General features: G+C 51.6%; 9 protein-coding genes across 9 annotated transcripts; 4 read left to right on the forward strand and 5 right to left on the reverse strand.

Moving 5' to 3' along the window:
* Positions 1-580: 580 nt before the first annotated feature.
* Positions 581-1,304, reverse strand: CC1G_04897 (hypothetical protein; the record flags this gene model as incomplete). Its single annotated transcript, XM_001841001.2, has 3 exons — positions 581-742; positions 801-864; positions 916-1,304. The coding sequence occupies 3 exons, from the start codon at positions 1,302-1,304 to the stop codon at positions 581-583; spliced, it is 615 nt and encodes a 204-aa protein (XP_001841053.2).
* Positions 1,305-2,862: 1,558 nt separating this feature from the next.
* Positions 2,863-6,458, reverse strand: CC1G_04898 (hypothetical protein; the record flags this gene model as incomplete). The annotated part of the gene is made up of 6 exons (XM_001841002.2): positions 2,863-3,384; positions 3,508-3,702; positions 3,768-3,815; positions 3,925-5,254; positions 5,324-5,804; positions 5,858-6,458. 6 exons carry the CDS (start codon positions 6,456-6,458, stop codon positions 2,863-2,865), a joined length of 3,177 nt encoding a protein of 1,058 aa, XP_001841054.2.
* A 1,374-nt stretch (positions 6,459-7,832) lies between these two features.
* CC1G_04899 (CMGC/SRPK protein kinase) lies at positions 7,833-10,371 on the forward strand (the record flags this gene model as incomplete). Its single annotated transcript, XM_001841003.2, has 6 exons — positions 7,833-8,242; positions 8,301-8,689; positions 8,744-9,325; positions 9,375-9,493; positions 9,546-9,711; positions 9,761-10,371. The coding sequence occupies exons 1-6, from the start codon at positions 8,052-8,054 to the stop codon at positions 10,369-10,371; spliced, it is 2,058 nt and encodes a 685-aa protein (XP_001841055.2). The 5' UTR covers positions 7,833-8,051.
* Positions 10,372-12,282: 1,911 nt separating this feature from the next.
* Positions 12,283-15,536, forward strand: CC1G_04900 (beta-glucosidase; the record flags this gene model as incomplete). Its single annotated transcript, XM_001841004.2, has 12 exons — positions 12,283-12,423; positions 12,486-12,683; positions 12,741-12,865; positions 12,922-13,038; positions 13,104-13,205; positions 13,253-13,445; positions 13,505-13,651; positions 13,709-13,859; positions 13,918-14,192; positions 14,243-14,725; positions 14,781-15,055; positions 15,110-15,536. 12 exons carry the CDS (start codon positions 12,283-12,285, stop codon positions 15,534-15,536), a joined length of 2,634 nt encoding a protein of 877 aa, XP_001841056.2.
* A 1,191-nt stretch (positions 15,537-16,727) lies between these two features.
* CC1G_04901 (hypothetical protein) lies at positions 16,728-18,917 on the reverse strand (the record flags this gene model as incomplete). The annotated part of the gene is made up of 2 exons (XM_001841005.1): positions 16,728-18,193; positions 18,254-18,917. The coding sequence occupies 2 exons, from the start codon at positions 18,915-18,917 to the stop codon at positions 16,728-16,730; spliced, it is 2,130 nt and encodes a 709-aa protein (XP_001841057.1).
* An 879-nt stretch (positions 18,918-19,796) lies between these two features.
* CC1G_04902 (hypothetical protein) lies at positions 19,797-20,059 on the forward strand (the record flags this gene model as incomplete). Its single annotated transcript, XM_001841006.2, has 2 exons — positions 19,797-19,963; positions 20,038-20,059. 2 exons carry the CDS (start codon positions 19,797-19,799, stop codon positions 20,057-20,059), a joined length of 189 nt encoding a protein of 62 aa, XP_001841058.2.
* A 1,558-nt stretch (positions 20,060-21,617) lies between these two features.
* Positions 21,618-23,067, reverse strand: CC1G_04904 (hypothetical protein; the record flags this gene model as incomplete). Its single annotated transcript, XM_001841008.2, has 3 exons — positions 21,618-21,666; positions 21,714-22,666; positions 22,819-23,067. 3 exons carry the CDS (start codon positions 23,065-23,067, stop codon positions 21,618-21,620), a joined length of 1,251 nt encoding a protein of 416 aa, XP_001841060.2.
* Positions 23,068-24,499: 1,432 nt separating this feature from the next.
* Positions 24,500-24,950, forward strand: CC1G_04905 (hypothetical protein; the record flags this gene model as incomplete). Its single annotated transcript, XM_001841009.1, has 3 exons — positions 24,500-24,578; positions 24,630-24,707; positions 24,766-24,950. 3 exons carry the CDS (start codon positions 24,500-24,502, stop codon positions 24,948-24,950), a joined length of 342 nt encoding a protein of 113 aa, XP_001841061.1.
* A 238-nt stretch (positions 24,951-25,188) lies between these two features.
* CC1G_04906 (hypothetical protein) lies at positions 25,189-25,974 on the reverse strand (the record flags this gene model as incomplete). Its single annotated transcript, XM_001841010.2, has 3 exons — positions 25,189-25,376; positions 25,547-25,638; positions 25,823-25,974. 3 exons carry the CDS (start codon positions 25,972-25,974, stop codon positions 25,189-25,191), a joined length of 432 nt encoding a protein of 143 aa, XP_001841062.2.
* Between the last annotated feature and the right edge of the window lie 361 nt (positions 25,975-26,335).

The following is a 26,335-nucleotide window of genomic DNA, read 5'->3' on the forward strand; positions in this document are numbered from 1 at the left end:
GACACCGAGGAAAACAAAGAATTGGAGTCAATGAACCAAAGCGGAAGTAGACACTCTCCATTGGGTGAACACTTCGCATAGTGCCAGGACCGGGCGAGTCGGGAGATCGAAAGAGTTTCACCTGACCCATAGACTAATCGTAGGGAGTAGTTTGGTCAGTCGTATAACTGCGATGTATCGTTTCAAATAGTCCATCGTAGATCTGGGCAAAGCTAACACACAGTGTACTTACGCGAGGATAGATCATGATGGCAGGAGAGCAACCAAGTTGCTCGTGGCGCGGCACCTCCGTTGTCTCTGTTTGACGTTGTTTCGAAACAACGGGCTTGCCTAACACAGGCTATGCTAAAGGGGGCCTACGAACAGATGGAATTGTTTCGATGGTTTTCGGCATTAAGTTAGATATCTATTAGTGTACGAGAGAATATCAGAATATTATCTGGCTGGGTGATACGTCAAAATCTACAGTGTAACGATAATAAAGTCCAAGAACGGCAAGAGATGTGTCAAAATGGGAAAACCCTGTCCAAGTATGACGGGATTCGGGCCGAAAGGGCGCCTCAATAAATAACGGAAATGCTCAAGTTCTACCTTCCTGCCTAGATTGAAGAAGGGCAGCTGCCACTAGGATCACCTCTAGCAAGCCATTTCGGACCGAAGAGACGTTGACGTCGAGGCACAGTCCGTTGTTCCAGTACATCTTCGCCAGGCGTTCACCCGGACTTCCGTGGTTCTTATGAAGCTATATTTTAGCACCGACTGTTAGTATGAAGCTATTGTAAAGGCTGCATCTCACTTACATGAATCGTTTGTCCGTGGAAAATCCAGATGTAGAGATCAGGGCCAATTGTCATTTGAGCAGACCTGGAGAGAATGGTGAGCAGACCAACGTGGTACTCTCATACTAGAACTGACCTTCTATCTCCAGAAAAAACAAGCCACTTCATAGCCTCTTGACGAGGAACAAGACCAGAAATAGTAATCAGAGGGTGGAGAGACCATTCTAGGTTCGCGAATGTCGTCCCGTTCCCGGATGTGAACGTCGTGATGCGTTGGTGTGGGCCCGCGCTTGTAGTAATCTGGATGATTCTCTCATTCCGTGGACCAACGACTGCGCAGTTTAGCGTATCTTGAGAGTTGAATCTCAAGGTGATGATGTTGGGAGACTGGACGTTCGTCCCCGTTGGGAGTGCTCCGTACGTTGGAGAATGAGGTTGATTTGTTTCCCAAGAGCTTCGTCCGACCCAGAGTGGGTTGATTGGGTTGGACCATCCAGCTTGAGCGTAAGGGTTGGAACCGTACATTGTCTGTTGTATCGAGTTACAGCGAGTGTATTAGAGGAGTGAGGATGAAGAAGATGAGGAAAGGTGAGCTGGTATGACTTTCTTCGTTGAATCCGCTGCTATTTAACTGCTCTCTGGTTCAGCTCGCAGTATACTCACGGAATAGAAGGTGAAGTCATATCCTACTGTAAATGATCTGCGGACCTGATTTCAGTGGTCGAGTGCATCGGTTTGACGCACGGGTAGATGGAGATCACTCTCAAGAGCAACGCCTTCCAGGAACAAATGAATCATTTCAGGATGACATACACACCATCCCGGCGTCATACCTCGCCATTCCGACTGGTATATCTGTTCAAATGCGGCTTGCTGCAATCCCGTAGCCTCTTGAGCCAATCTAAATAGGAAAAACTTCCGAATGAGCGAGTCATCCTCATCTTCCGGGACTGGATTTGGGAATTGCTACTAATGCTGTACAGCGGGTGCAACGCACTTCGACGATAGATAGTAGTCCAACAGGAGCCCTGAGTAGACACTTAAGCCCGTAAAAATCAACGGATTAACTCTGGAATGCTCAGCGTTAATTCCAGCACACGCAAAGCTGGAAACAGTACAAGGGCCTACACAAAGGGCACAAAACCCAAGTACGTCCGCGCAGCGCAATCTCCAAGTTGGGCTCCAATGTCTTGCAGTCGAGTCGCTGCACTTCCAGAAACTTCCGCTGACTCATACGGACTCCTCCTAAAAGCTCCAATCCTTCCGCAGGGCAAAAGATAGAAATGATTGAATCATTCTCCCGCAGACCAGTAACCGCCTTTCATTGGAGGCGCTTCCGCTCGGGTCCTAGGATCGCAACGTCGGGACGCTAGCAGTGCAAGGCCACAAAAAAAAAGAGAAAGATTCATCCTTTTTTGAGCATTCCTCTGACACTCCGTCGACTATAACGCTACACCCCTGGTTCGGAAACTGGGCCTGCAAAACTGGGCCTGCAACCATTCAGCTCGTCCAATCAAAAAGCCGGCGAACCACTTGAAATGCTGTGTGTGATGCTTTTGATCGGGACATCATTCCGCCCCTCCGAGATCCGGAACAGAGGTGAATGACGCGCCCTTAGCAACCGAACCGCGCCTCATTAGCGCTTAATCGTGTGTTTTAAAAGGTCATGCATGGTACAAACTGGATGTAACGAGAGGTACAGAGCATAGAGGAAGTAAAGACATAAACATCAAAATAAAGTGTATGAGATAGACCAAAGGAAATAGCATATGTGAAATGAGAACAACGCTCGCACCGGAGTCGCGATGACGGAGCAGGACTAAATCCGTGTGTAAGAGGGGCTGCGGTCCCGCCGATGGTTATCTGCGGGGCTTGCACCAACAGGGATTAGCTTGTATGAGGGAATGTGATAAACGTACATAACACTCTGGCCAACCGATTCAGGTTGATGAGCACAATTAATCATGAAACCTATAAGCCATACCGCTTATGAACCAAAGAAAAATGAATCCATTCCAACGCTCCCCATCCACAGAGCACATCGGAAAGGTGACGCCCACAAAGGTACTCCGAACCCAAAGGTTTACGTGTCCGAGAACAATGAAATTGGTCGATTCAGCGGCGCAGGGGAGAAAAATCCCTTGTTATTTCCGAACAATTCCTCGTCCTTGGGTCGGTTTGTTGCTGGATTAGCGCCCGGTGATGCAATCGTACCAACCGCGGCGCTGAACGATTCGAAGTTCGGCCGTCCGTAGATTGGCGCCGTAGGTCCCGTCTCGGCATCTAAAGCTGAATCGAATCTAAATTGGCTCAGGCTAGGAATAGGGCTGAGTGGGACGACATATCCAGGGGGCCTGTCACTGTCACGGTCATACACATTGCTGTTATTGGAATCTTTCGAAGGTGAACGTCTGACGTCGATTCCTGTGCTGGTGTAGTCGAAACGCGGGAGCGAGGGTGCCATGTAGTACCCGACATACGTTGGCTGCTGGCGCTGTTGAGTGTCGTGGCTTGGTCTAGAATTGGACGGCCCCGGTGCCCCTGATGGCGAAAGCAAGACTGGATCGAGAACAGTCCCGTCAGAAACACTCGTCGGGCTCCGCGACTGAGAAACATGAGTACAACAACATTAGCAGACGACGGGTTCAAGGAGAAAAGCGAGATGCAAAAGAATTGACAACAATCGTAAGCGAACGCGTTGAAACACGAACAAAATTGATAGACATACAGGGGGTTCTACACCTATCTCTGGTGTCGTTCCAGATGTAAAGGTACGATGGTGAGTGCGCTTGTTCCCATTCGGAAAGTTGGCGCTGTCGGGAGCAGCAACTTCCAAGTACGTCCCAGGATGGGCACCCTTGTTCTTCTCGGATTCAACATTGCGATTCGCAGGCACATTGACCGAGTTTGGATGTAGGACAGGCTGCAGGGCATATCGGTGAGCATTGCTGCATTGCCTCGGACAAGGGGGCAGAGACCAGAACTCACCCGAGGTGATAAAGACCGCTGCAGGTGTGGTTCCACTGTCTTTGGGCGCTAGTTTCAAAAGTGATAGTCAATACAAATTCGTTTGCTTTTCGAAGGAGTAATGCGCAAAAAAAACATATATTCCAAAACAAAAATCGAAACTCCAATCTCTACGTACCTCGATGGGACCTCCATCCCGGTCACTTGATGTCAATGTATGCAGCCTGGTAGAGATCGAACCACCACGTGTTCGGTTTCTCGACGAACCCGACATAGATCCATTCCTCGAGCTCGCAGCCGCAGTTTCTGTTTCACCGCCAGCCCTAGTTCCACTACCAGATCCGATATCTGAGTTCTTCGACCTCCAATACGCTGCCATCTCCTGAGGCTGCGTCTGAGCCCTCGGTCTCGTTCTTGGCGCCGGTGTAGGTGTCTCCGGTGTTCGAGGGATTACCGGTTGGCGCCGATGGTTCATTGCGTTGGTCGCATTGTTGGCGTCACTATTACTAAACGCTGACTGGGGTGGTGGTTGTCCCTGAGCATCGCGTTGAGCTTTGCGTTGATTGTGATTCATAAAGTCCCAACCAAAACTTTGATCTGGATCATCACCCTCTCGAGCGCCATCAACAGCACCGACGCCAGGCCCACCGACACCGTGACCGAGGCCGTACCGTGCCGACGGTGCATGGTTAGGTTCAGATGGTGATGGAGGTGCGACCAAGTCAAATTGGGATATCCGCGTTGATGCACCGTAGGACGTGACAGACGCAGCACGGTTCCTCCTATTGCGCGGTGTCGAACTGTACATCCCCATCCCGTACCCAGTGTACCCCGACGACATCCCTGCAAAAAACGATCCCTCCGACCGGCCTTCATCACGATGATATCCCGAGAAGTAGTCGACGTCACCAGCGTTAGTGGTAGTAGTTTCGTGTTTGGCGCCTAGACCTGTGCTCGAGGGTTGATGGGGATGGTATTGATGGGACTGGGGTGCGGAACGATGATGATTGTCGGTAGGACCATTCGAAACGGCCAGAGCGTCGCGGTCTCGGAGGGAACGGCCAGGAGGGACCGTGCTCGTACTCGCGCCCGCCCCGCCACTATGCCCACCTCCAAGACCGCCTCCGCGGATGGGCGTCTTCCCCTTAACCTTGCTCGAAACAGTCTCATGTCCGTTCGTCTGATCCCCTTCCCGCGCGATCGGCACCATTGGCATACTCAGCTCGTGAGGCGGAGGGAGCGAGATCGAGTTGTCCGCTGGGTTCAAAGTGGGGATGTAACCATCAGGTGGAAGGTGTACATCGGAACGGTTGGCTCTTGGGGTATACGCTTGCATGTTTCCGTGGCCGTTGGAGTGGGAACTGGCGGGCAGGATCTCGATGGATTCCGGGACGCGTTCGGGAGGTTGGGTCTGCGTGGAAGGAACGAGGACTGGGACCGGAGTGGTAATTGTTGCAGCTGGCAGTTGAGATCGGAAATGACCCGTGTCTGCGTAGCTTGAGGGGAGTCTGCATTGCACACAGCAAAAACGAGGGAAGTGAGATTCTTGACCAAGGCATTAATCGAAGTAGACTTACGGAGGTGTGTCCGAACGTTCCCGGATGGGTGCGACTCGAGATGGACCGGCAACAGGTGTCTTGCTTCGACTTGGGTAACGCCCCGGCGGTGGCGGAGAAGCGTGTCGATGTGTACCACCTCTCGTAGCCTGCGGCCCACCCTGCGAAGTCGAAGGTCGAGCTACGCTCTCAGACCTCTTCCTCTCCCTACTGGGGTTCTCCATCGTGTTGCGTCTAGGGCGTCGCTGACGTCTACGCTCTTCCTCCTCTTCAGCTTCTGACTGCGCGAGGGCCTCTTGAGCTCGAAGTTGAGCCAATGCTATCGACTTGCCCTCTCGCAATCCTTCACGATAACCTGCTCGTCGGCCTTCCTCGAGTGCTTCGGCGAGAATACGTTCCTCCATGAGACGGCGGACCTTTTCACGGTTTCTCGACGCTTCTTGTTCTGCGCTGACTCGCTGTTGATCCACCTCGTTGACGATTTCCTGGGCTCGTAGGATCTCTACAGTTTGACCAATCAGCGAAAAAGACTTCTCAGAAATACAAAATGTCAACCTTTCTGCGCCAGTTCCAACTGGATCTTGTATAGGTTTAGTTCTTGCCGAACGGTGTCAAGTTCTCGCTGGGACTGCAGCTGGGCTTCATGAAGAGTTTTGATTTTGGACATGAGTTCCGCGCACTGCCGTTCTGCAGAACTGGCGCGTGCACGTTCCTGTTCGAGTCGTTCGGTCGTTATGGAGAGAAGCATGGTGGAAGGGGACTCTGTCGATCGAGTGCGACTGCGCGAGCGACTGCGGTGATGTGAGGACGACGAGGTTGAGGAGGCATGGCGTTCACCACCCGTAGATTTGCCGGAGGAAAGGGAACGGGAGACCGTGGAGGTTGAGATCCCTGAAAGACCAATACCTCCGCTCTCCGCGAGGCTAGAAGCGAGGACTCCTTGCGGTAGGCTCGGTCTTCGAGCTTTAGCTTTGCGAAATTCCTGCAGTACCTCGAGGAGTTCAGCATCGTAACTCTTTGTAGACTTGTGTCGCCGTGAAGAAGAGGAAGTTGCTGTCTTGCCGACCGTTGATGATGTAGCCGTCGTTCGAGACCTCGGAGGGTGGTTGGTGGTGATGTACGGGGGTGCGTCGTCGGGCACTTTTGAAGGAGCCATGGTGGGAGTTAGGTCCCATGCGCTGTTATAAGATCGAGAATCAGGATTTACGGCCTGTCCGGCGGTCGAGAAGAAACCAAGGTACGTACTCTGATGGTTCATTAAAGATAATATCGCCCATGTCTGTCAAAAAGAACAAAGAGAAGTCAAGCGCTCAGGTGGGGAGAGAAAGGCGAGCTGGAAGAAGCGACATGAAGAAACTAGGAAAGTCAACCAGAGCCTCATGCTAAAGCTTGTTGGTGCAAGGAGGAGTTAGTAGACGCGAAGGGGTTATGTAAAACGCGTGCATGAGCGAGGCCTTTAGAGAAATGAAATGAATTGCAGGCTGCCCCACACCGTAAAGGCGAGGCAGCGGGTCTCACGACAATAGACGTTGAATGAGGGGAATAGACCGTGCTGATTGATGGAAGTCAGATATGATATGGAGGTTGACAATTAGCTCGATGCGCCAAATCACCGCATCGAAGTCCAACACGTGTACGAGGCATGTTCTGATATGAACCCCAAACCACCTTACATAGTAAACTGCTCTCGACTACGTCCTTTACCTGGTGCTAGAGGACTGAGATGGTGTTGGGACATCCGACTCATCGATCTCTACCAAAGGACGTTGTCTATCCGTTGAACAAGTTAGCGTATGAAAAGCGGGACGTTGATCTGGCACTCGCCTTAATGTTGGGCACCTACTTCGCTTACCACACCGCAGAGGTCTTCAAAAGCAGATTGGGAAGTTGGATATGATGTGAAGCTCGAGGCGACGAATCAGCACGTCGAAGTCCAACACGTGTGGAACGCGTGTTATGATGAGAACCCCAGATCAAACATAAGAGTAAGATTGCCGTAGCCAGGGCTGCCATGGAAGAATTGCGGGAATTGAACCCATGACCTATGACGACAAGGGTTTCCAGATTTGAGACAATAATGTCGGGTCAACAGGGTTACTATCCGATAAGACTTCGGTATTACGCTGCGAGACTGTGAACGAGGAGACGACAAGTGTAATGCTGCCACCGAAAGCTGTCACATTTGCCAGATATGACGGTCCCAAGCCTTTGAATCCATTTAGCCGACGGAGAAAAGGAGATTGGCGGAACGATAACTTGAACGACACACCTTGTTTTAAACTCTGTATGCCTTCGTTCTGTCGATAGTTAGAAATTCGAGCTTGAACAAGGAAAATGGATGAAGACCTATGCGGTCTTGTCGCGGAAGTTGGGATGAAAGAAGAAACCAGAAATTTGTTCGGATCATCGTCAAAATCGGTGCCATTGCGATTAACCAATCACATGATCGATTTTAGACAGGAAGCTCTGGAAAGGGAAATTGGCGAAACCCGTCCTGAACCGTCTTCGTATCGTTCCTCATCGTCGCGTACGACGAGCTCGCCCGGTTCCACACCTTTTCGCACCTCTCGCCACCGGGGCCCACGGCGACCACACGACTAACGGCAACCAGCTGCGGATTTGGTCTCCAATTGGGTGGCTAAACTAGGCAACCAGGGCTTATCTTTGACCGCCTCCAGATACTCGACCCTTATCTCGGGAAGCCACAGGACAGCAACAGATTACGGATTGGTTAGAATTATCATAAACGATGTCTCACGGTTCCTATTCTTCATACTCTGCCTCCATCATGACTGAAGACGAAGAAGATTGGGAGGACTATGTCAAGGGAGGCTACCACCCAGTCAAGATTGGCGACGAGTTTTCCGATGGACGCTACGTCGTCGTCAGAAAGCTCGGTTGGGGTCACTTTTCCACTGTCTGGCTCGCCAGAGACACAAAGTGAGTTTCACGAGACCACAAGGTTGACCCACATTCTCTGACATTCCCGGGTGGCTAGGATGAATCGCCATGTTGCCCTCAAAATCGTGAAATCAGCCCCGCGATATACAGAGACCGCCCTGGACGAAATCAAGCTCCTGCAGCGTCTGATCACGTCCTCGACTCCACCCGTCGCGCCCACCCCAGAGAATCCAAATCCACCCCCGTCTCCCTCTCATACCCACCCCGGGAAATCGCACGTCATTCAATTCCTGGATCACTTCCGACACAAGGGGCCCAATGGAACCCACGTCTGCATGGTTTTCGAGGTTCTGGGCGAGAACCTCCTTGGTCTCATTAAACGACACCAGAGCAAGGGCGTTCCGATGCATCTCGTTAAGCAAATCGCGAAACAAATCCTCCTCGGTCTCGACTACATGCATCGCTGTTGCGGCGTCATCCACACAGGTGCGAAAATCTCGTGCCACTGGGTCTTAATGCCACTCACAGAGAACCTTCTAGATCTTAAGCCCGAGAACGTCCTCATCTGCATCGACGACGTCGAAAACGTCATCTTAGCCGAGCTTGAAGCCTCTTCTGCAGCAGCCAGCACGCCACCCACGAGGCTAGTCGGTGTTCCTCCTTCGAAAGGACGTGGAGGCAACCAAACTCCAAGATCCGAATCCGTTTTCATCACCGGCTCACAGCCCCTTCCCTCGCCTTCCTCATCCTTTGGCACGAGCCCAATGCTAGACAAATGGGCATTTGGTATGAGCAGGATTGAGGGAGACGACAACAGCAATGGCATCGTGGAGAAGAAGGGCCTGTCAACGGTGAAACGGGCTGTCTCGACGGATTTGGTCGCTGAAGTCAACAACGTCTCACTAGAAACCCAGGCTAGCTACGTTGGACGCATGCCTGGCGCGCCCGGACCTTCCCTGCTCACCGACACCAAACCTGTTCCTATTCCTGGCGCCCCATCCCCCGAACCTCCAGCAGACGGGGCCCCTCGCTCTGTGATGTCGGTCGATCAACGATCCGACTCTTCCAGTGCCATCGACTTGTCAGAGAAGATCACTGTTAAGATCGCGGATTTGGGAAATGGTATGCCTCTTCTTTTAGTTGCCTCAACATGTTTTTGAGCGATTTTTAGCCACGTGGGTTGAGCATCACTTCACCGACGATATCCAAACTCGACAATACCGCTGTCCCGAAGTCATCCTAGGCGCCAAGTGGGGCACTAGTGCAGATATTTGGAGTGTAGCTTGCGTGGTACGTTTTTTGGTTATCTGAGATCGCCTCGAGTGTGCTGACTCTTCTTTAGCTCTTCGAATTGATCACTGGCGGTGATTATCTATTTGATCCCGCCTCTGGTTCGAGGTACAGCAAGGATGACGACCACATCGCTCAGATCATGGAGCTGCTCGGCGAGCTACCAAGGAGTATAGCCTTTTCCGGCAAATACTCTTCCGAATTCTTCAACCGGAAAGGTATGTCGCACCAACTCCTATTCATTCTTCAGGTTCTAATGCGACGCAGGTGAGCTACGGCACATCAACAAACTACGATATTGGCCTCTCGACTCTGTGCTGCACGACAAGTACCTGTTCCCTAAACACGAAGCCGACGCACTCGCGGCATTCCTCCTCCCGATGCTCCGCCTCCACCCCGATCGACGCGCCAAAGCCTCCGAGTTGATCCACCACAACTGGCTCGAGGGTACCGTCGTACAAGGCGAGATCGACGTGATTAAGAGGGCTGAAGCGGAGGAAGCAGCGCGGAAGAAGGCGAAGGCCGATCAGCAGCGCCAGGCGTCGCAGAAACACAAGCGGGACGATTCAAAACTCGTCCAGGCGGGAGGGATGCAGCTGTTGGACGAGGACGAGGCGGATGCGATGAAGCCTATCGAAGCTGGGGCTGTGGTGGCTGATGGAGAGGCCGAGGGTGAACAGAAGGATTTGAAACCGGTGCAGCAGTTGCAGTTGCAGCATCAGCCGCCAGTGTTGAACCCTCCTCCGATCCCGCATGGCGCGTCGGGGCTGACGAGGACTGCGCCTGCGAATGTTGCGAAACAGGTTTCCCCTCCTCCTGCCGCGAATAATCGTCAGCCATCTGCTGGTAAGAAGACGTCCAAATCCGGCCGGAGTTAAGCATTGGGCATCGGTTTGTATTTTTTTTCTTTTTTTGGTTTGTATACTATAGAGACGCGTGTGGCGAAGGATGGACCAGGGGGTTGTCCTGTCGTCGACGCTAAAGAAGTTACCATTGTTTTTTTTTTGTTGTGCAATTCAATCAGCGCTTTCTCTGTTCCCTAGTACTCTTGTTCTTTTTCATCCTCGATGATTCGCTTACGATGTATACGCATGCATGATTGATTACTACTTACTCCTTTTCTCTTCTCCCCCCTTACTACGACTACTACTACGCCCAACCGCTACGATACGAGTTACGCTTGATTGTGTTTTTGTTTTGTTTGTTTTTCAGCCAATTTCATACCTTCTCGTTCACTCGCTGTCATCATGATGCTGCGACTCCCTCTCTGATTATATCCTGGTAGATGATTCTCTCTATCCGACCACATGTTATCTTTGTTGTATATTTGTTGTTTGTTTGTTACAAGTAGTGCCATAAAGTTGAACACTCTCTTCAAACGCTATTGCTCTTATACCTAGGTTTTTATCATACCGTATATTTCTTCCTCTATCGCTTATGATCTTTTGGTTACGCTACTCAACGCTGAGCAGAGGGGATAGATGATTAGATGGGTGATGGCATGATCTTTACGGTACCTTTTGATGATCTGGATCTAATCTTATCGCATGCTTATCTCTTAGAATCAGATTTCTGACCTGTCCGGCGTCGTTGGAACGGAGTTGGGGTGCAGCTAATCCTAGGAATGGTACTCAGGACGGTATGGTCCAGCAATTCCAGGCGCAATTGGATATGCAACTTGACGCAACATTTTGCTTTTGGTGTTCCTTAATAGATTGTGAGAGCACTAAGTGGTGGACGGCCGCATTTTGGCTAAACATGCCCTCCTTTTTTTACCCGTTACCTGCACATTTTACGTAGACTCTGTACTGGAAGACCTGGGTTAAGATTGTGTCGGGCGGGGCGCCGCTGTCTCAGCTGGACGAAATGGGAAGCTAAGCGCCGGTACCGGCGCTTATGGCTGTCAGCTGCTTTCAGATGATCGACCCCAAGCATTGGGTATGGTCAACGGCGTCCCTACGTTATCTATGGGAACTTGGCTGAGGAAGTGTCAACTGGCTTCACATTGATCTCCCACCTCGACCCTTCTCTGTCAGACGCAGAAACCCGATAGGGTTATATCATTGCTGCAGTAGTGCGGTAGACATATTGAGAAGTCTTGGATTCAATTCAATTTGAGCCTCTGGGCCGAAATTGTTGTACAGTCGTGGACCTCACTGGCAGCGCCCACATAGAAGCTTAGCCAATCGAAGGTCTTGACTGAGGAGCTGTCGTATTGTCCCCTGTGGGCGATGTGGTCTGATTATTGTCGACCACACGAGAGGTGACACCAGCTGACATCGCGGAAGCGAGAGGAAAAGGGGAGAAGACATCCGGCTGTAACCCAGGGCCTAGCCCAACGGTAGCCCAATCGCAATGGATATGGACAAGTACAAGCTTAATCCTTCCAGATTGGTAAAGGTTACCAGCACCAAGAACTCTGGTATCTCTTCGAGAAACTGCAAAAAGAACAACTTAAATGCCTTTAAAAGTCATATATAGTGCGTAGGCCTCTGTAGACCTTGGGAACTGTGGAGCAAGTGAGAAGAAGATGACTGGAACGAGTAGGTCAGGTGTCTTGACGGTGACGAAAAGGGGCCCATCAGCCGCCAAATCTTAACGGCAACAAGCGCTTCGGATAAACCTCGGACCTTTCTCTGCGCAATACTTCCATCCTCCAGCCTCTACTATAAAGCCATGGACTCGTTAATGAGCGTATCGACGCTACGTTTCCCTTCTTTCCCTCATTTCCTAGGAAAGAGGTGATCGGTGCAACCCTTGCATTCCAACAAATTCGAGTCGAACGTAAAATGGCGCCCTCGGATTTCGCCAAAGCCAACATCGACGAGATCGTCGAACAGCTCACAACGGACGAGGCGATCCTCCTCACAGCTGGCGTTGGATTTTGGCATACCCATCCCATTGAAAGGCTCGGTATCCCGGCCGTAAAGGTATGTTTCAGTTCCCTGTGTACACCGCTTCAGAGGCTGACAGCCGCGATCTCGATATGCAGGTCAGCGACGGTCCAAATGGTATTCGAGGAAACCATTTCTTCATGAGTACCCCTGCAAAATGTCTGCCGTCGTCTACCGCTCTGGGTGCCACCTTCGATCCCGATCTCGTCAAGGTTGTCGGATTGAAGCTGATCGCAGAGGAAGCCAAACTGAGGGCTGCGTCGGTGGTGCTGGCACCTACCTGTAACATCCAGCGCGTGCGTCTATGTTCCACCAAGGCAACTTCATATCGCTGATATAGCTCTCGACCATAGAACCCCCTTGGCGGTCGCAGCTTCGAAAGTTTCTCTGAAGACCCCTGGCTTTCGGGTCAAATCGCCGCTGCCTATGTCAATGGAATCCAGAATGGAGGTATCGGGACGACGATCAAACATTATGTGTAGGTTTTAATCTCCATCTTCTCGATTCAAGCGCACTAATCCCTGTCCAATGCAGAGGAAACGACAAAGAAAACGACCGAATGGGCTACGACAGTATCATCAGCCCACGAGCACTCCGGGAGATTTATTTGATGCCTTTCATGCTTGCCCAAAAGTTGGCGCAGCCCTGGTCGTATATGACAGCGTATGTATTCTCCTATTCCACTTCAGGATGCCAACCTGACGCCAGAGATCCAGATATAACCGCGTCAACGGAACTCATGTCTCTGAGAGCCCCTACTTCCTCAAGGACATTCTCAGGGATGAATGGAAATCCGATGCATTGGTTATGAGTGATTGGTGGGTCATCTACCCTCGCGCTATCCTGTCGGTACTGATGGTTTCAGGTTCGGAACCTACTCCGTTGCACACGCCCTCAACGCGGGTCTTGACCTCGAGATGCCGGGAATTAACAAATGGAGAACTCTTGAGAAGGTTAACAGGACCATTCAAGCGAGAAAGGTGACTCCGCGCACTATCAAGGAGAGAGCTAGGACCGTCCTGGAGTTGGTCAAGAAGTGCGCAGCTGGTGCTGGCGAGGTCAGTCTTCCGTCCTTCATTACGCCATGCCTCAGATACTTACCCTCCTTCTGCTGTAGCTCCTCGACGGAGATGGCCTCGAGCGAACGGTCGAGTCCGAGGAAGACAAAATCTTGATGAAGGACGTCGCCAGGGAGTCGATTGTGTTGATGAAGAACGAGAAGAAGATTCTGCCGCTCGATCCCGCTGCCTTGAAGGGCAAGAAGGTAAGGGTGCACTTCATAGGTGATACCGTCCTTGAACTCATGGTAGCTTCGGCTTAGGTTGCTATTATTGGCGGAAATGCCAAGGCTACAGTGCTCAGTGGTGGTGGATCAGCCGCACTCAAGGCTTCCTACTTCATCTCTCCTTATCAAGGAATCGTCGATGCTCTTGGCTCAGACGTTGAGGTCACCTACTCTGAAGGCGCTCGAAGTCCGTGTTCTCCTTCCTGTTCTCGATTAAAATGGGTAGAACTGACATCGCTTTTCAGCTTTCATGAACCTCCCAACTCTTGAGAACATCCTGCAAACTGACAAGGGCGAACGCGGATGGATCGGCACCTGGCATCCCCATACCAACGACGACAGCTTGGTCCCTCTCGACCAGCCGATTGGGGACAGGTTCATCGACGAGACCAGGATATTCATCAGTAACAGTGCCCCTGAAGGAATCACGAAGAGGTGGACTTTGAAGCTGAAGGGATACATGAAGGTCGAGGAGAGTCAGGAGTGGGAGTTCGGCTTGACCGTTGCTGGAAGGGCCAAGGTCGGTTTGCAGGATCTTTAATGTGATATCCAAGCTCACACCTCCTATAGCTCTACATTGACGGCAACCTCGTCATCGATAACTGGACCCGCCAGATCCGTGGTGAATCTTTCTTCGGGTCGGGTACTCCCGAGAAGAGGGGTGTCTACCCGCTCGAGGCAGGAAAGAACCACGAAATCTTTGTCGAGTTCTGCAACGTCAGAGGACCTGCTGACGGAGACGAGGACGAGGCCCTCATGGATAGGTATGTCTTGATGTCTCTTCAGCCCAACTTTTCATTGACCGCATGCACCTCGTCCAGCAATCCTGGTGTACGATTGGGTGCTGCACCCGTCCACGACCCCGACCAGACGCTCGCACAGGCGGTCGCCCTCGCCAAGGAGGCGGACGTTGTCATCGCCATCGTTGGTCTTAACGCCGACTGGGAGACCGAAGGATACGATCGCAAGACTCTGGCTCTACCCGGAAGGACGGACGAACTCGTCCAGAAGTTGGCGGAAGCCAACGAGAAGCTCGTCGTTGTTACCCAGAGTGTCCGTATTTCCGAATCCTTCTTCAGTGTCGAGGCTGACGTGACGGCGTATATAGGGATCCGCGATCACCCTTCCATGGGTCGACCAGGTGTCATCTCTCGTTCACGCCTGGTACCTCGGCAACGCAACTGGTTTGGCGATCGCCGATGTCTTGTTCGGCAAGCACAACCCCTCTGGCAAGCTTTCGCTCACCTTCCCCAAGAGGGAAGAGGACGTTCCTTCGTTCGGTCACTTCCATAGTGAGGACGGCAAGGTTCGATATGCTGAAGACCTCTTCGTTGGCTACAAGCACTATGTTGCTAGGAACATCGAGCCTCTCTTCGCTTTCGGGTGAGTCTTTTCTTTGTTACCGCCATCTACGATTCGCTAATGTGGAATCTGTAGTCACGGATTGTCGTACACTTCCTTCTCCCTCTCCAACCTCCAAGTTTCCGCCCCTGAATACAAGACCGCTGCCGACGGCTCTAAAGACCTCGCCATCAACGTCTCTCTTACCGTCTCCAACACGGGCTCGCTTCCCGGCTCCGAGATCGTCCAAGTCTACGTTACACCTCCTTCGACTTCACCTCTCACCCACGCTCCCCTGCAGCTCAGGGCCTTCTCGAAGGTCAAGGACCTCAAGCCTGGTGAGGAGAGGAAGGTTGAGGTTACGCTGGACAAGTATGCTGTCTCGTACTGGAGCGAATTGTTGGATAGGTGGGTTGTTGAGGGTGGAAGCACCTGGGGCGTGAAGGTTGGAACTGCCAGCGACAAGTTGACGTTGGAGGGTAGCGTGAAGGTTGAGAAGGGCTTCGAGTGGAGAGGACTCTGAAGACCTTTTGGTGAGAGGTGCAAGCGTGACGTAGAATGGCACAGACTTTTGAAGTTATATAAATCGCTTTGTAACATTATTACTACCTATTGTCATAGAACAGGCAATTCTTTCGTGTGAACGAATTGTGGTCTATTGGACGCATCCCCGATGGAAGGCCGTACACCGAGTGAATAGGGGTAGCTGTTCTTGTATTGGCTTCGCTTCTGCCACATACGATGTCGGTATTCCGCCTTTACCCTCGCAATGGGTCTTCCCTGGCCACCGATTACTGTACGGAAAACGGCCAAGTAATCTACAAAGTCTCATCCAGATCGAGATTGACGAATAAAACCTTAACGGTGGAGCGGGTGCAACTAAATGATACCGAAGAAGGTAAGTAAAGCGTCTCGACTGCCAGTAGACTCGAACTTCAGGCAGACCCCATGGGCTAGATTTCCAGGATAGATTCAAAGAGGTTGGAAGACTTGTGATTTCTCGCATTGGAAAAGAAACTATTCGAATGACGGGAGGTGAAGAGAGGAAAGTGACGGACATCTTCAAGAGGAAGGGATAGCCTAAAATAGAGTATTTGCCCTCTTATCTACATCTGGGATGTCTAGGCTAACTAACGTGTTAATAGAGAACTTGCATTCGCACTCAGATCCGAGAGGGTTACATGGAAGCTGACATCCTATGGCTTGAAGGTGGGCATTTGCACCTCGAAGATTCGGTTACAGATCCTTGACGGAACATTGTCGCTCTCTTTGACGAACAGCTCGTTCCTCTGGACCATGGATATACAAGTCTACGCTCCCATGGAGACAATGCTCCGAGAATCGTCGCAGAGTATTCCCCATCGGGCTCAAGGCCTTCCTTATATATCGACACGAGAGAGATTCAGGAACCATCTAGAGAAGACGTGGACTTCATCTTCGTTTCCTTTCTCTACGCGGAGACTATGAGAAGAGCTCAGGAGCCGAGATTGGGCGCTTCAAACTGGCTGTACACCTCAATGCGGCAAATCGATAAATAGGTGTCGTAGGGTGAAATCGTGTACATGAATAATTGTATTGGATGAATCAACATCGAACATATCTGAATCGTGTCAAGGAAGTCAAACGAAGCCAAGCGTCCACACACCTCTTCCTGCTCCACACCTATCGGTAGCCCATGTATCATGATACAAAAGCCGAACTGAGCAAGCCACGTTCAGGCAGTCAGGGTAGAAGGCTGATAAAACAAATTCCCATTCGACGAAAGGGAGCTCCCCGTCTCCGATACGACCTTCAATCGAGTTTGTCGAAAGATCATCCGCTCGAGCTCCTTCAATCGAGGCGAGAGCGTTGGGATGTCTTCGAATTCTTCGTCGTTGGGAGGAACTTCATCTCGGATCGATGGTCCAAAGACAGGATCTCTCCATTCCATCGCTTCCTTTTCTTTCTCGACTTGACACTGATCCCGCTCCTCTTGGAGACGCGGGTTCTCGGTGTAGATGTTATCGACTGAGCACTTCAGGTCCGCTTCGAACGTGGACCAATGGGGGAGTAGTAGGGCTTTGGCATTGGCAAGTATTTGCGCGACTGAGTCGGTGACGGGGATGCGAGCTGGGTATCCCATCAAGTTTCCGTTGTGCGCTAGAGAGCATAGTGCTGGCTTCGGAAGAGGATCACGAGAGAAAGGCCATGTTGGAGGATCTGCGACAGGAGGGGATGTCGTGCAAGGATTGCTATCCGATAGGGGCATTGGAAGTCGTGAAGTCGGTTCGTCGATATGCAAACCCTTGCCGGGTACCAAATACCTGGCTTGCGCTTCTTCCAGTTCATGTCGCATATCACCGTAGACCAGGGATATCAATCGATCGACTTTTGTCCATCGTCTCTCATTCGCATCCATCAGAGCGAAAGCCTCGTCTCTCGTCAGGGAGAGCCGGAGAGGCGAGGAATTCTTGGGCCGACACGTCAACTGACCCTTCCTGCCCTCCAAAGTCTGAGCAGCCTCCCTCCTCTCTTGATCTTCCAGGCGCGCCTTAACGACCCTGGCCTCCAGTGCTGTCTCCCTGGCCTTCCCAGTCAACCCCCGCATCCCACCTCCTCTGCCCTCTCTTTCGCGCATTGCGGCCCGGGCCGCCGCAGAACGGATTGCGAGCTTGGGGGGAGTCTCAGCGCCAGTGTGGGACCGGTTCTGGAAAAACATCAACGCGATGGCATGTGTGCTGGAGGTGAAGTGGTCGTAGAATGACCCCTCAGGGAAAGGCGCCATGGTGTCCGGAGCTGGCTCGCTAGTCGTGATGGATGTGGTGGAGACGGAGTCTTCACGGATCTCCCCCTCTTCAAGCTCATCGTCTCCCTGGACACCAGAGCCCGCCTCCGTATCCATCGGTGCGTCTTGGTTCGAAACTGTGGCGATTTCCTGTCGTGCAGCTCCAGTTTTGGCCTGAACTTCTGACTCTTTCTCCAACTCCATTCTCGCCTGCATAGCTATTCTCTGTCGATGCAACCGATAGAGTCGTATGGGTAAAGACAGAGGCATTATCTTCGTGCTCAGGCCCTTGGCGTAGAAGTCGTACATGGTACGGAAGATCAGTCGAAGGTCTTGCATCCGAAGGCCGAGATTCAGTTCGAGTTGGTCGGGTTCGTCAGTGCATGGTGGGATTGGAGTGTCGTCATTATCGGAATCTAGAGGAAAGGACTAGGGCATAAGAACCACGGTCCGTCGGTGGAGGGGATAGGACTGACCATGGTACTCCTCCGTCGAGCCTTCTCCATCTGCGACGAGCCAATACCGGACGAATGGCTCCAGAAACCACAGCATTGCGTTCACAACTCTTTCTCTGTCCCACTGCTGAGAGAATGACTTTGACGAGGGACCCGCATCTTCGTTCGACACTTCGATACCGAGGAAATCGACCATGGCAGAAACGACAGATTGGGTGTCGAGCAAAGTGCCTTGGAGGCCGTTCTTCGATGTTGATTTCTTGGGAGATGCTTTTTTAGCCCATTGACGCAGACATACCGAGCATGTGCAGTCGATTCCAAAGACGCGCAAGGTGAACGACTGGGCCTGGTCGCCATACGAGACGAGGTTATGTGTCACGTCTCCCTGGCTTCGCTCGCCACACCGAGTGGGATCTAATCCACACTTTTCCGCCGGGCCCATAATCGCATCTAGCATCGCCAGCACCCTGGCAACTTCAGTCGTCATCATGAGGGTGTGGACGACCTCGCCTTGGAACTGGAGCTCTTCGGTATGTTCAGAGGGCAACCTCGGGGGAGACTTGTGTTGAATTTCCTTCTTGGTTGGCGGCCGGGCACATACTGGACGATGGAAAGGGTCAACGGCGTCGCCCGTGATAGGAAAGTCTGTGCGCCCGGGAGTGGGAGGAACATCGGTGTTGAACATCGTCACCAATGAGTGTCGGGGGTTGTGACAAACGGCCACTCGTTTGCGGCGAACCGGGAAGACGCGAGAAATATATATCCAAACTCGATGGTGGAGTACAGGAGCTGTGAATAGAATGACCCCATCAGCTGCCGCCCTTCAACGTGATAAAGAATTGGCTCACCAATAGGCGTCAAAACAGGCCAGCGAGAAAAGGTAACCACTGGTGTAGGCAGTTAGCGGTTAACCCGCAGTCCCCCGGGATTTTATCCCCATAATTCTGTGCTCTCCTCGAGGCTTCATTGTTGCCACGAGTTGGTCTCGGTTAGGGTTTGCCTACCCCAACAAGCTCTACCATCCTAAAACTTGAAGGAGGGGCTTCTGAAGTATAATCGCGGGTCGTATACATAAGGGTAAAAAGCCAGCCACATGCCCAGGGAATTCAAGGCAAACGGGGGCTTGAGTAAACTTGGAACATGGTGGAACGAAACCAACGAGGGGCCAGGTGGCTGTGATGGGCTTCAATCGAAGGCGGATGAACGGCCCGCCTTATCCCTTAGGCGCTCGTTTCGTAGCGCTGAATGCAGGCAGACCGATGGGAGCGTGGAATTGGCATCGACCCTTTAGGAGTACCACAGCTGTATCGGCCTCTTATTTGCATCGGCATACTCTGGCACCAAGAAGAAGAAGTCGAGGAGCCTCAATCGTCGAATTTTCGGATATTCAAAGGAATCACTCCTGTTCGGATATAAGGCCAAGTCGGAAGTGAACGTGCCCTTACATCCAGCCACCCTTTGCAACTGTAACGCCAATGCACTTGCTGGCACTTATCTCTCTTTTTCTCACTCCCTTCATCGTCGCAGTCCCCAATCCGGCGGACGGAGAAGGCTTAGAAAAACGATGTACGCCACGACCCGATTTTTGCTCAAGTGGATCATACATCAGCATTGTTCCTGCGACTACCACCACCTATCCGCCACCACCCTGTCCCTCTATGACCTGTGTGCCCGTCATTACCACACCTACCGCTTCCACTCCTTTGCCAGATCCGATTATCACACCCTTTGGTACGCGATTCTCTCTTATCTGACACCATCTAGTATTGGGCTGACTCTATACAGAGATGAAATAGGCACTGTAGCGGGCGCCGAGCATGGATATAGAGGGAGCTGACGGAGAGATGTCGAGGAGGTACACAGTATAATTGAGGAAACCGCCTGTCACGAGATTGCCCCTGGCCAGAGAGCTTCTACTTGTGATTGTGACCCATATGGGGTGTAGTTCTGAATCTTATCCTCCTGAATAAGACACGATTCACCGTGACCAGAACTTAAAGTCGGAGTACATAGAAGCGGTATGTCTTGAGATTCGGCTTGGTGTGCCGTCCCATTTCGATGCCGATCAATCGAACACACCCGCAGGGAGCAACTTCGCCGTCAAATTCTCGGATATTTCAAAGAGCACATAAAGGGGACGATTCGACTACACACTATGGTGCCTCTTGAGACGAACGAACGAGGCTTCTCACCTCGTCATGTTTCCATCACGCACACCTTTCTTGGTGTTCTTGTCGACGATCCTTGCTACCGGCGGTTTCGCGGCCCCCAATCCCTTGGAGGGACCGGTCCTGGCAAAGCGATGCACACCACCGCGAGATGGTTGGGAGTCCCTGTGTCCCAGTGGCTCCCACATCAGCGTCATCCCTCCCAAGACAAGCACCGTTCCCGGGCAATGCCCTTCATGGACTTGTGTGCCCAACACTGTCACACCAACGGCGTCCGCAACGACTTTACCAAGGCCAATCGTCACGAAGTTTGGTGAGCCGCCTCTAAAATCAGAGTCCATAGACGCAGGTTCTTATCGGAGACTATTCGAAGTAGAGGGGCACGAAGATAACCTCCACGTCAATCGTCGATGCACGCCCCACCCTCCAGGTGTTTCAATCTGTCCCAGCGGGTTTTATCCAAGCATTATCTCAGCAACAACTTCGACTCGGACGTATCCAGGACAATGTCCCCCACTCACATGCGTACCCATTAGTACCACCAGCGCTACCAGCGCTACTGAGACCGGCTCCGAAATAGAGCCAACTTTGGAACCGACTCCGACGGAAATCCCAGGGAAGCCGGAGAGGAAGGGGGCCGAGTTGCCAGTTCAAACGTTGCATAAATAGGCATTTGGAAGAGCATACAGATTGTACAACATTGTATTGAGAGGGAGAGGTAACCATTCTGTATTATGTCAAGGGAAAAAGTTAGAAAATCATCGATGCATCAGCTATTTTGGTACGTACCTTTTCATCCTGATGTACTGGGCGCAGGGTTCTTGTCCCAGGAATGATAGCAAATGTATACCCTGATCCCAGGGATCTCGAGTGAGGTGTCTCGAGGCCACTCGTTCGTGGGCTTTCTGGGACCAAAACGACAGAAGTACTCGTGGGCACCAAAAGTGATGGCACTCTCACGATTTCTCTGCCAAAATCGCAACATTGTAGCCTCGATAAGCCAGTACCTACTGCACGTATTCCTTGCAAACTTTGCATAAAGAGTGTGTTCTCAGCCTTGTATAATCTACCCAAAGATGAACCTAATAGAGACAATGCTCGCCGAGATCCACATTGGCCTCAAATGTATATTTTCGATATAATTTTCCTCTTGCACTTTCAGTTCGGAGTCATTCCAGCTCAAACTCCTTAATATGATAGGTACATACAGCCTAAATTTATACCTCAAGCGATTTGGTGAAATCTTTCTGCATTGCTGAGAAAGGTCTTTAACGAGTTGTCAGTGACAGGGTGCCATCACTTTTGGTGCCCACGAGTATGCGTTGATATCCTGCAGTGCCGGCGTCAACCCGGTCGAACGGATTGCCGTACGAGACTTGATCATGGCTGACAGCACACCGTCGGTGGAGCGACAATCTAGCAAAAGCATTGTGGCGACTCGAGGCAAAGGCTCGTAGCCTTCTCTGAACGTGAGTAGCTCCAGCGCATCGTCCACCAACGGGCAAGCAAGTGTCAAAGAGGTGAGATGGACAAAGGAATGACTGGTTGCAAGGATCTCTACACCATGGGGGACGTCGACGTCGAGTTTGCGAATGGCTGGGAATCGCAGTCTCCGTAACCGCCACTCGGAGCGCTCCCCCAGCTCTGCGAGGGTTCTCCATAGATCGGCGTAAGCTGTCGGCGATATGGCTCCGGCAATGATTTTCATCATATCGAGATCTTCTAGAGACGGGAAGGTAAGGGAGTCCAAGAACCGGGGGAACCTTCGCAAATATACGAAGTGCATGGTTTTCAATGCCGGGACAACAATCGAGGGTGTCGATGGATGAGGATTGGTGTGGCAACATGCGGGTACGTCAACGTTGAATTCAGTGACCCGTGTGCACTTGGACAAGAGATAAAGGATCTCTTGACAAGGAGTCTGTCCACAATTGACGTCGAAGAACTGGATGTTTTTCCAGGGAAATGCAAGCTGCGGAAGGGCAAGGTCGTCATGGCAGCCAAGGATAACGGACTTCAACTTTTCCGAAGAGGAGAAAGTCTTCATCAATTGAAAGGCACTGTCTGAAGACCATCTTTTGCCGAAAAAGATTATCAAGTTTTCGAGGTTCGACGCTCGTATCTCCTTCCACACATGGTTCCTCGGTGGACGGTTATCGTCTTCCCTATCAAACATCGAGAACTCCTTCCATCGGTGAGACTGGGCAGTCAGGAGATGGAAGGCTTCGTCAAAGGAAGGTGAAACCTCTTTTCCTCCATGACCAGGCTGAAAGCGTACGGTGAGAGGAACGGAGCCGGAGCGTGAAAGCCATATTTCGATCAGCCGGACAGTACCGGTAGTCGGACTACCCCCAAGACCGTTATACATGACCACAGAAACGGAAGTGAGCACGATAGTCGCCTCCACCGAGCGCAAACGAAGGTGAGCAGGATGGGGGTGTTGGTGGAGCCACTGCCGTGGACAGTCACGGCAAGATTGGTCGGGGCACCGGACAGAGGAGTAACAGAGCGTTCCCGTAAGTATTCGATGAAGATATCGCCTACGACGTCGTCTGGAAGCAAGTTGAATGGAATGGTTGGAGCATTTTCCGTTCGCGCGGCGAGTGGCAATGGCTTATCGTTCAGGTCGGATGCCATTTCTTGTGAAGGCTGCACCCCATAAACCATCGTATATCTAGTGGTTAGCGTGGTGTTTAGTCGTGGGGACACTGCTCTTACCCTTGCGCTTGACTTGTCCCGTTGCCGAACGATCGAGGTATGTGGCTGGCAAAGTCCAAAGTGGCTCGCGACGAGAGCAGGCCCTGGGAGGCGGAGGAAGGTCCAGGCAAACAGATGCAAATAAAATTCAGGCTCCATGTTTGAAATTTCTCGGCGTAGACACCTTCAAATTTTTACATTCCTGCCTGGGCACGCACATCCAAAACCAAATATTGTTGGGACTCCGTCTAAGTATTCCAAGAATCCCAGGGGTTTGAAAGGGAAGCCTTTGACAATGCCTTGAGAAATCCGACAGCCTCAGGTTGCTCGCATCTCATGTCCACCGTCGGAGATGCCTATCTATTTATCCTCGCGTCTAAAGATTACTATCATACGGTATATGGATAAAAGCTGCTCGCTAGACCCACATGTCCCTCCCCATTCTTCCACAGCCCACCTACACCTCCCAACCAGCAACAACTCGTCGAAACCAATGCGTTACTTCCACATCCCATTGCTTGCGGCACTCTTCGCCTCACTCGCCTCTGCCTGCACCCCACCAATCGATGGATGGGACTCCTTGTGCAGCAGCGGTTCAACCATCAGCTTCATCCCCACGAAGACCACAGTCCCAGGCCAATGCCCTAAGTGGACTTGCGTGCCAACGTCGCCTTGAGGATTTCCAATTTCCAAGCATTGTTCAATTAAAGGTGGCACTTCACTCGCTCCTCGAGCTCGAGGCTTGAGTTGAACTGACGCAGTTATCTCCCTTCTGTAGAACCAACGCTCTGAGACCAGGATATTGTCGCGTAGACCGTAGTTGCTGGTTCGATTTGTGAATTTTAATCATCCACCAGCCTCTCGTCAAGGATGCGAAACGAGTATGATATGCATCGAGCATGGATGTAATTGGCTCAAAATGTCCGAACAGAAAGGTCAACGATTGTCAAATGGCAGGCAATAGTCACGTCAGGTGAAATTTGATCAACGGGGAGACCAATGGTAAAATCTCAGTCCAGGCAGGCGCCCAAGCCAGTTGAAATAGACGCCGGAGAGTTCCCGTGTCTCCGTTGGCGATATCTGTTGATTATGGGTTGATTAGGGCTGATCACGCGTGTATGTAGTCCAACTTGAAGCGCCCACGACTCGAGTTATCGGGGCCATCAGGTGGGACCAAGTTCGTGCCTTACAATTACCATAGCGAGTTCGGTGACCACGAGGTCCCTTGCAGTGACCCCGATGGGAAGGCCTCCGGGAATAATTCACCGGGAAATATCTCGGGGGTCCAGGTACGTCCAGGCGGTGCCAATGTCGCGGTGTCGGGGGTATAAGTAACGAGACCATCGTCGCGTCGCTCTCTACCTTTCGTCCTTACCCCGTATCCAGGATCTGAGTATACGCTATGCGCATCTCCGTTGTTTCTGCCCTGACCCTCCTTGCGGCGACTAGCCTCACTGTCGCAGCTCCTACCACCTCTGGAGGTTCGCTATTAACACTTTCGCGGTACCTAGTCCACTGACGGTTTTGTATAGACCTCGTGAACAGGTCCGAGCGCCAAACTGGCGTCGTCAAAGGTCCGGAAAGGAGAAATATCATCGGGGTTGATCGAGGTTAGTTCTCATTTATATACTCGTTACCCATCTTCCAACGTCCACTATCGCACGGTAGATCTAGTTCAACGGTCAGAACGGCAAACGGGCGTCATCAAGCCACGAAACGAGCCACCGGCCGACCGCGAAACCGGTACAGTGAAGTGGAAGCGACAGAATTCGGATCGCCAAACCGGGACTGTAAAGTGGAAGAGGCAGGACGACGATGAATCAGATCGCCAGACTGGGACTGTGAAGTGGTAATGCATAATGGTCGGACGGATTGGTAGAGTAGGCCTGTGGATAGTAATGTGGGCGGAAGGAAGACGAGGAGCGTTCGCGATGGACATTGGAGGTCATATTGGATACTATACATCAGAAACACATCTATTCAGAGTGCTGCTTCCAATCATGTCTACAGATCATAGAAGCTTCACTCAAACAATATGGGTTGTGCTAGGTTCTAATATTTACTGCCGTATCGAGGACCCGCAGTTACTAGTTAGGTGGGGGGCTTGTCACTCGACGACACACTCGCAAGGTACATTGGAGCAATAAGGAAGACACCGGTTATGGTGCAGACAAAGGAGACAACAAGGAATAGTACCGCAATGTCGCACATGCCACGGTATCGCGGAGGGTTGGAGCCTCTGAGAGCGATTCGCAGACCAAATAGCATGGACGAGATCACTGAAGACCCCTTGGCGACTTTGAATATTGTGCGAGATAAGGATAACGTGGCTTCCTGGTTTTCTGCATATAACGAGAAGAATCGAGCGAGAAAGATGGCGACGACGGCCTGAAGGGAAGTTGGCACAGGAGTTGAGGGGTATATCTATTCGATCGAGGAAATAGCTTACCAGTGTCACTCGGATCCTCGCGCGCCAGTTGGGATCTTGCGGCATTTGCGACGATTTCAAAGTTGTGTTTGAAGAATCGGGAGTTTTGAGTACTGTCTGTCGGTCCAAGTAGAGTGGGGGTGTTAGTACGTTAGGAGGGGCGCAGTAAATATGGCTCACATAGTGAAAGGAGCAGAAAGAAGGGGGATGGTGTTGTCCTTGCTTGAATCCCATTATAATATCCTAGTAGGACTCATGTCCGCCTCGTGTTCATTCCGTAACTAGCATCGTGCGCACAGCATTCTGTGCCTCTTCACCCGGAATGCTGTGGTGTAAAGGTTGCAAGTTAGTCCTCCCGGAACTGGATAACAATTCGTTGCGAGTTCCGCCTGTTGAAGAGTCTTCTGTCTTATCGGGGCTTGAGGAGGGAGCGCGACGCCTAGCGCCATTTTGAAGAACTGTAGGAATCGCATTGTTCCTCAGGCGGAGCACCGCCTTGTGATACTGCTGTCATGCTGTACTCATATCCAACATGCCGTTTTCATCACCTCGTGCATTGAGACGTGATAACTGCTGTAAAACGCACGACAGAACAATTGCAATTATACGTTTACTACTATTGGCACTCCATTTGGCGAAAAGCTTCGTGTGTTATTCCTATTCATATGTAGTGGTTCCGTAGGGCACGAGGACATGTCTTTGTCCCGGTGCCCGGTTCTTGGCCAGATAGACGCCTGGGCAGATACAGGCTTTGATCCCAATGGTCGCGTTTCTCCTTTAAATTGCGACCCAGTTCAGGTTACCCCTGCT

The sequence above is a fragment of the Coprinopsis cinerea genome (genome assembly GCF_000182895.1).
Source record: "Coprinopsis cinerea okayama7#130 chromosome 2 map unlocalized cont3.2, whole genome shotgun sequence".
Classification (NCBI taxonomy): Eukaryota; Fungi; Basidiomycota; class Agaricomycetes; order Agaricales; family Psathyrellaceae; genus Coprinopsis; species Coprinopsis cinerea.